The sequence below is a fragment of the Pteropus vampyrus genome, unplaced genomic scaffold, assembly GCF_000151845.1.
Source record: "Pteropus vampyrus isolate Shadow unplaced genomic scaffold, Pvam_2.0 Scaffold1, whole genome shotgun sequence".
NCBI classification, from domain to species: domain Eukaryota; kingdom Metazoa; phylum Chordata; class Mammalia; order Chiroptera; family Pteropodidae; genus Pteropus; species Pteropus vampyrus.
In genome coordinates, this window is record NW_011888782.1 from 32,047,227 (window position 1) to 32,056,018 (window position 8,792).

General features: G+C 35.8%; 1 protein-coding gene across 1 annotated transcript in view; it reads left to right on the forward strand.

Moving 5' to 3' along the window:
- Positions 1 to 8,792, forward strand: part of LOC105288998 (cell surface glycoprotein CD200 receptor 1-like) — a 40,149-nt gene continuing 31,357 nt past the window's right edge. Inside the window, exons 1-2 of the mRNA XM_023525613.1 lie at positions 1 to 50; positions 3,259 to 3,562. Of these exons, the coding sequence (XP_023381381.1) occupies positions 3,496 to 3,562 (67 nt within the window). The 5' untranslated portion in view covers positions 1 to 50; positions 3,259 to 3,495. The remainder of the gene's footprint in view (positions 51 to 3,258; positions 3,563 to 8,792) is intronic.

Genomic DNA, 8,792 nt, shown 5'->3' on the forward strand with positions numbered 1-8,792 from the left:
ATTTTTAAAGGAGAATTATGGAGATGACATTGGAATTGAAAAATTTCAAGGTGAATATCAATGATAAAGAATATAAAAAATAGAAACACACATTTTGTGAGGCTCTTTTAAGTTGCTCATTAGTATATTTGGTGATTGTACATGGAAGGGTTTCAAATGAGTATTCAGAACTTGGGTCTACAAAGATTGTAGGGAAGCGAATTGGAGAATAGGAAAATAGTATATGGCCTGAAGAGCAGCCATTTTAGGCAGTCATTGCATGTGGTGGTTCATTAGCCTCATATCTCTAAACATTGTTCCATGAGGGTAGGGAGGAAGTGAAATAAAGAGTGGAGTGTTGTGGAGTATGAGTTCCTTGAAATTCTTCCTACTGTTAAGCATCGTTCTTTTACCTCTGTGAAATCGTGACATTAGTACGTGGGCAGCAGTCAGACAGGGTAGATTGAGGGACTTGGCACAATTGTTCAGTAGTATGTTCGTGTGAGTATGCAAGTGTGCACACACTATGGAAGGGGAAGTCCGGCCACACGTGTAAGTCAGAGAGTTCACAGAAAGGAAAAATTACAAGGCAAGTAGGTATTAGCTCATTTTTGTAAAGATACACATCCAGAAAATTTAGTTAAGGTATGAGAGGCAAGCAGGTACTTGAGTTCTAGGAAGTCAAGACTCAAGTGTAGTTGGTGAAAGAGCAGGCAATAGAGAACAAAAGATCAGGAATAAAAAGGCCATTAGTGTCTTTGCAATAAGTATTTAAAATCCATGCAAAGCTTCTACATAATGTGGAGAGGTACCAATGGCAAGATAGCAATGTCTTCTACCTGGCTTTAGATTGTGGTTAAGTCTGAATCTGACACTGGAGACAAAGAAATATACCTGACTGGAAAAAGTTTACTTCAAAAGCATTTATAGGCAGATAAATCAATAGTGCAAATTTGAGGGCATTATGTCTAAAAGCTCTAACTCACTAAAGCTTACCAAGCCTTTTTGTTTTGGCCACTACGACATCAATTAGTGTAACATTTTTTTGTTAGTTTCTCATGTGCACTGATTCTTAATTGGTAGTATTGAAAAGGAGTTGAAAGACTGGCGGAGTTAAAGTTTTGAATTTCTTGTTTGAGCTGCACCTTTCTCTTGGTCTTATCTTGATCTTTTGCTCTGCTTTTTTTTTGGACCTGGTGCCCAAGGGGCACAGCTAAGGAGAATCTGAGTCCTTTAGATTTTTCAGAGATATGCATTTACTAGACAAGCATATTGTTCCCTTATGATATTGACTTTCATGGCATATCTTTGGTGGATGATTAAGCTAACAAACATTTGGTCCCTTTATTGTTCTTGCCAACATCCGCTCTCCATAAGAGGTAAAGGTAGGAGTTGAGAGGTTGTGGAGGTGCAGTTTGGGTGGAGGGGATAAAGGAGTGGGAAGAGAAAGTTTCATCATCCCAAATCTGCTTCAAGAATTCTATGGTTTTTGACACCACTCATTTGACGATTAAACTGCTGATTTTAGATTGTGGTCTGACCTGTGATGAGTGCATGAAAGTGTGTCTACGAAAGTTGTTGCCTGAAATTTCATACTAGAAGAGTTGAGTGGAAAGAACACAGGGCTAGCAAACATGAAACATGAGTTTTACTTCCGGTTTTGGCACCAAGTATCACCTTCTGTGCTTTAGTTTTGGGTGTTGTCATTGGACAGGCATTAAAATAAATGATCACTAAGAATTTTTGATGACATAAGAAAATGCTCATGTAAGTATAATATAAATGAAAAATAAACAAACAGGTTAGTAACTTGATGAAGAAACATGCCTGATATCATCAGACTAGTAACTGCTGAGCAGAGACTCAATCCCAGGTCCATCTCTTGTCAAAACTCACGACTTTAACTACTATGTACCTTAACATCAATGTGGTGGAAACCAGATGCTATGTCTCAAATTACATTTCATCACTGATTTTCTGACATCTAGTAAAATATTAGACAGCAGGAAAGTTGTTTTTGCTATAGTCCACCATTGTCATATAGCTCATATCTTTAAATATTCCATATCTTTAGGCCCTCAAGCACCTGATTTCACTGTATTGATCAAATTGATTCACTGGAAGGAAAGCTGTATCAGGGGAAGGGGAAAAAATATATATAGCTTACTATTTGGCAAGAGGAAAGATGAAACTGCTAACTTAAAAGAAAAAAATGCATGTAGTTTAGTTCTTTTTCTGTTTTCAATGTTTTCTTCCCCTTCCTGAAGAGTTTGCCTTGAGGTAGGAAATTCTTAGCACGTTGTGGGATTCTTTCTTCCCATAATCTAAATGCATATTAACTAGCACATTAAGGCAGAGGGGTTTTTTTTTTTTTTTTGTAGTCTCAATTTCAGCTCTGTCATAACTAAAGATGGGTGTTTATTTGTAATTTGATTCGAATGATCAGTCTAACTCTTCAAAAGTGAAAATAAATACCAAATTTTGATAGACAGAGTAATGGCCCCCCAAGATGTCTATGACCTAACTTCTGAAACTTGTAAGTAGGTAAATTACATGGGAAAAGGGACTTTGAAGATGTGGTTAAGTTAAGGATTTTGAGATGAGGTGATTATCCTGGATTATCTGGGTGGTCCAATATAATCACAAGAGTTTTTATCAGAGGGAGGTAGGAAGGTTACAATCAGAGAACATGACGATGGAACAGAGGTTAGAAATGATGCAGCTACAAGCCAAGGAATACTGGTGGCCTCTAGAACCTGGAAAAGTCAATGTGTTTGGGAAGAACATAGCCCTGCTGGCCCCTTGATTTTAGTTTGGTAAGATCCATTATGCACTTCTGACCTCTAGAATTGCAAGATACATTTGTGTTGTTTTAAGCCACTCAATTTGTGGTAATTCGTTACAGTAGCAATAAGAAAGTAATGCACTTAGGATGTTTCTAGAGTTGTAAATATTATAGACAGTAATTCTTTTGTGCAAGAATTTTTAAGGGAGAATATTTTATTATAAACTTTATTACTGAGGCTTTCCACCTCTTTAAGCTAGAGAAAGCTTCTAAAAGTTATCATGACTGGAAAGTTTAAAGGGATGGACCAAAAATAGGTAAATATCATGGTTTGCTTTTCAATCCAAGTTTAGACAAATCCGTTAATCTTGGGCACAGTCAATGCCTTACTGTAAAGTTTATCTGTGCACAGCAGAAGTGAGAGGAGGACCAATGAGCTGAAAGATAATTCAATCAATCTGCTTCCTCTGTCTTTGCTTCTGTGCTTCATACAGGAAATATAATGCTGTGTCAAGTTCCAGAGAAGAGTTTCTTCTGTTCCAAGTTACTAATCAGGCTAAAACAGAAAGAGTTAAAAGAAAAGGCCAGGAGAAAAGGAGCGTCCCACTGCTGATGGGCTAAGAGGATTCGGCACAGAGACGTCAACCAGAAAGAGCCTCACCATGCCCACAGCTCCTTTGATACCTGTGTGGAGAAGTACTGAGTGAAGGGCAGAAAACAAGAGAACAGAAATGCCCTGTGCTTGGAGAACTTCTGACCTACAGCTACTACTGATTTTGAGTGTCTTCTTAGTGGCTGGTAAGTTAGAATTATCTTTAGGAGAGTCACAGGAGAATGACTGGTGAGAAACCTGGTCTCAGCTTTTCCTGAGCATTCTTTGCCTTTCTTATGGAGCAATATAAGATAAATGCAATCACAGAGAACGGGGAGGGAAGTTGCTTCTAGATTTGTTCCACTTTATTATCCACTTTATTTCTTCTCTGTCTTACTTATTTTACTTTGAATCCTACTGAAGTACACACATTTCTATGATTTGCTTCACTGCCACTATCTTATTTTCCCCTCCCCCCCTTTTTTGAATGAGGCAGAATAAGTTAAATAATTTCTAATAGCAGTCTAAGTCATCTGGGTTCTCTTTATCTTCTTATCTCTTTATAAAAAAATTAAATAATAGTTCTGACACATTTAGGTCAATGTTGTTAGCAGTATAAATTAGGAAAGTCCATAGCTTTCTATAACTTTCTACAACCAGGTGCTTTTTAAAATATACTCACAGTTTGGAGGTGCATTTGTGATATATGTGTTATTTATTTTTAAAATGTGTATCCTGTAAAAGACACTTTCTGTGCTGGGGGACACACTCTTTAACGTCTAGGTCCCTGTGGGTGTTGTAGAGAACTTGGGACTACTGTGGGGGTGTCCTGGTTTCACTATAGAGGGTAGAGGGTTGGTAGTCGATGTGCGAAGGAGTTTTCAGGTTTCACTTTAAGTAGATGGAAGCAGTGGCAAGGAAGCAATGTAGTTGGTTTAATTTTTTTTTAATTTTAGAATTAAAAGAAGAAAATGTATTTTTTCTCAAATGAATAACTTGAAAATGCTTATCTTACAGCAAAAAGTCTGTTTTCAGTATGATAATCTTGCTGGTGACACACAAAATAACCATACTCTGTCACTGTACCTATGCAAAATTTTCACACACTTTTTTCCTTTGATCTGCACAGTAACCCAGTGAAGTAGGCACGGAAGACATTTCTCCATTTTACAAAGGTAGAAACTGAAGCTTAGACAGATGAAATGATTTGTCCAACACTACTAGTACATGGCAGAGTCACATCCCCTCACATCTATAAGCATCACTAAACATTTGAATAGATAATTTCCCTCGATATTTAGCTATTATGCTTTTCATTAAGGAGCACCACTATTTATAACAGCACTGAAAAAAAGTTAAACCAGTACTGGGTTATAAACTTAATGGACTATTTACTCATTAAAAAAAAAAAAAATCAAGTAATTTGAATCTTTCAGTAGTTGAGATCTTGTAGAAAGCTCTTATAGAAACCTGTGGAGGTCCCAACTTGTCAGAGAAGCCAGGTAAGCAAGGAGTATTTATGTCAAATTGCACTATGACTTTTAGGAAAACATAATCAATAATTTTGAATTTTAATGGTTTAAAAGTTTGAATTTTAAAACTATTTCTAATTACATTTAGGAGACACTACATACATCAAATCTCTAAGGTCTGTGCTTGTATAATTGTAAAATTATCTAAATGTTTAGAATCAAGATATAAAAAAGCAAATTACTTTATATGCAGTGATTTGGCATGATAAATTCACCATGAAATCATTTAGAATAATGAGAAGCAAACTACTTGGGACATAAATTTATGCCTCTAGTACCACTTTGTTATTCATACTGCCAAATAGAAATAACTCACTTTAATATACAAAGATAAATTAACAAAGGGGCAAGGGAGTTAGTGATTTCAATGTAAAACAAAACATTAAAAAAAATCTATTCACTTTTTTCTTTACTAATTTGCTTATAAATTCAAGCAATGTGGTAGTCGGTAGACAAAGTTTATTGGGAAAAGAGCTGAGGGGAATAATTAAAACACCCTAAGTTGTCTACTGCAGAGCAAACTCACAACCCTGTGCCCGGTCCGCCTTCTTAGCATTCCTTTCACTCCACACCACTGCCTCCTTATTTTAGCCACTTATCTTCTAGTTTTTCCTGTGTTCAAATTATATTTTGCTATTCCAATCAATATGATTCTATCTTTTACAAAAGTCACTGATATTGATATTACGAATTATTGAAAAGGAATCCACTACTCTTTTTTTTATTCCTTGGGCTAATTTTGACCATTTGTCATTGTCTTCCACTAGGGGGCAGGCAGTAACAAGAAGAGATAAAAATCGAGACAAGGCTGTTTGGTTAGCTTCAGCAGGTTCACAAAAGATGGAAAAAGAGATTAAAAGCAATTGTGAAAGTAAAAGGTGTTTGTCCTTATTAATTTCAGCCCTCTCTTCTTTTTCTAGTTTGTGATAGTTGCTAATTTACATATTATAGTAATTCTTAAGTGTGTTTTCTCTAAATATCCATCTTTAAGAAATTAATCAGAAATTTTTATTAAGAACACTGAGTGTGCATGGAGGAGTCTGTGTGTGCATGTGAATAGTGCCTAAAAGTTATTAGCAATCTAAATTAGGGGAATCAAGCTAAGATGACAATTTAAGAGAAAATTTTAAATCATTCGGTCTTGAAATTGTCCATGACTCTAGTAAAAATCCCCAAATGGGAGAAATTATGGTGGGTTAGAGTTGTCGCAGGCTTTATAGAAGAGATGGGTCTCGAGCTGGGCCTTGAATGATAGATTTGGATTGATGAGGAAAGGCACAGATACAAATCGGGAGGAGGGGATATGCAGTGTGAACAAAGGCAGAGTGATTTGAGGAGAGAAAGAATTCTAAACTTGATGGAATGGAAATAGTGTGTTATATGATCATAGGAAATAAGGTTGAATCTCAGGGGCCCTTAATAGCTAAACAGAGGAACTTGGATACTGTGCAGTAAACATTGAGGAGCCATCTGTTGTATTGTGAACAGGAAAATAATATAATAAAACAATAATTTTTGAGAATAATATGACAGCAGTTTTCTGTTCAGTGGGAGTGACACTTGGTAAAAGATTTATTTTGAAGCAGGAGAGAAGAGCTCCTACCCTTGGGTTTCCATTTTAGGAAGTCCTATGATTCTGCTGTGAGACATTGGTGGCTGAGAAGGGAAGTTTCTTTGCAGAGGAAGATGTTAAATTTAGTACAGTGAGGGGGAACAACTAGGAGGAAAATTCCTATAGGTTCCTGGAAGTATAGCACAGTCCAGGGTTTGTGAATCATTCGCGGAGTGGAGGATCTCACAAAGAGAGTACTCACAGAGATAAATGTAGTAAATTAGGTACTAGAGATTTTTGTAATTGAGTCCTAGGAGTGATAATTCTCTCTCTCTCTCTCTCTCTCTCTCTCTCTCTCTCTTCTCAGTAATGGAAAGCAAGATCTGAGAAGAGCTGGGAAGAAAGACAATCTGGGATATAGATAGAGTTCTTAAACTTAAGTAAGAAGAAGGAAACCTCTGAAATTGAGAAGTAAGATGAGAAGTTAAATATAGGGATGTTAATAAATTGAGAATAGGCATAAGGAGATGAGAGAGCTCCACAGTAGATAAGTTGCCTCCCAATAAGGTCATGAATATTTCAGTTGATGGTGCTAGTGAATAAAATAACTCAGTTATCATTTGGTTTCATGTTGTATCTGAAAAATCAGTCTGCATAATGACTAACATTCAGTAATCATCGATATACTTTTCCTCTTCCTCCTTCCTATCACTGACACACATTTGATAACTCCTGACTGGGATTAGGAAGCAGAACTGAGGTTATGAAAAAGCTTTGGACTGTATAACAAAACTCATGTAAGAGTCACAATCAGCTAACTGTTTCTATGAAGTAACACATTATTTACGCATTAACAATGAACAAACAATTTTGAGATTTTCTTAGCTAAATTAGTTTATATGACTTGTCTGCCTCCCAAACCTGGAAACCATCTTAAGAACAAAATCCTATTTGTGTTTAAGGAAGTAGTGTAGAAAAGTACCAAAAACATGACTATAAGATTTTAGAAGCAAACCATTTTCTTTAAAAATATCTGTTCCTTTGAGTTGTTGATGCTGTTGCAGGCTCTCCAGAAATTAGACTCCGAGAAAGAGTTTAGAGTAGAGAATGTTTATTAGGGAGGACACTTGGAAGAAACATCTGGAAGGAAGGGCAAGTTTTCAGAGGGAGATGTTTATCTGCAGTCTCAACTCTTGAGACCCTCATCAGATAGCCATGGGGAGCTGTGGAGTTAGAATGGCCTTAGAGAGGCCCTGCACTGAATCAACCTAGCGGGGCCTTTATACATTCATCTCAGTCAGTCATTGGGTATGGGATGTCCTGAGAACGGTCTGCTTTGGACAAAGTAATTGAGATGATTCCTGAAGATGCTGAGAACTAAAGGCTGTCTGACAGTAGTGTTCCTAGTAGTAAGAGCAAAGAAGTCATTCCTTGACCATAGCTGCCATTTCTAATTCTCTTTATTCCTTCCATATTTCTGAGTTTGTTTAGTATTATTATTTCCCATCAGCCTAAATAATTTCTTTTATCATCATTAGTGGTGTAAACCTGCCTGTGAGAAGTTCTCTTAGTTTTCTTTTATCATCATTAGTGGTGTAAACCTGCCTGTGAGAAGTTCTCTTAGTTTTCTTTTATCTAAATATGCCTCATTCTTGACCTACATTTTTGCTGGATATAGAATTCTGGGTTTTATTTTCTAGCACTTTAAAAATGTTGTCTTATCATTTCTGGTGAGAGAGCAGCAGATACCCAGATCATCACTTCCCTTAATATAATTTGTCATTTTTTATTTTCTCTTTCAAGATTTTCTCTTTATTGTTGTTTTTAGACATAAAATGTGTGTAAGTATGGTTATTTTCATATTTATCCTGCTTGGGGGATTACCAAGATTCTTGAATCTGTAAATTTATGTTTTTTAGAAATTTGGGGAAAATTTTAATCACTATTTCTTCAAATAAATTTTCTTCTAACTTTGTCTCTCCTCTTCTTTTAGAATCCAGATTATACATATGTTCGAAGGACTTTTGCTACTTCATCACAGGTCTCTGTGACTATTATGTTTTTTCTTTTTAAAAATTTTTTCTCTTTTATTTAGAGTGGATAATTTTTATTGATATTTCAATTTTGCTAACAATTTCCTGTCTCATCGTTATTCATGTATTAGGTCCATTCATCTGAATATTTTATTTCTGATATTATATTTTCGATTTTATGATTTCTTTTTTAGTTTATTTTTTTCTGTTGAGATTTTTCTGATTTTTTAAAAAATTAATTGTGAGAATATTTTCCTTTACATCACTGAACATAATTTAACATCTGCTTTAAGATCTTTGTTAATTCCTACGTCTGGGT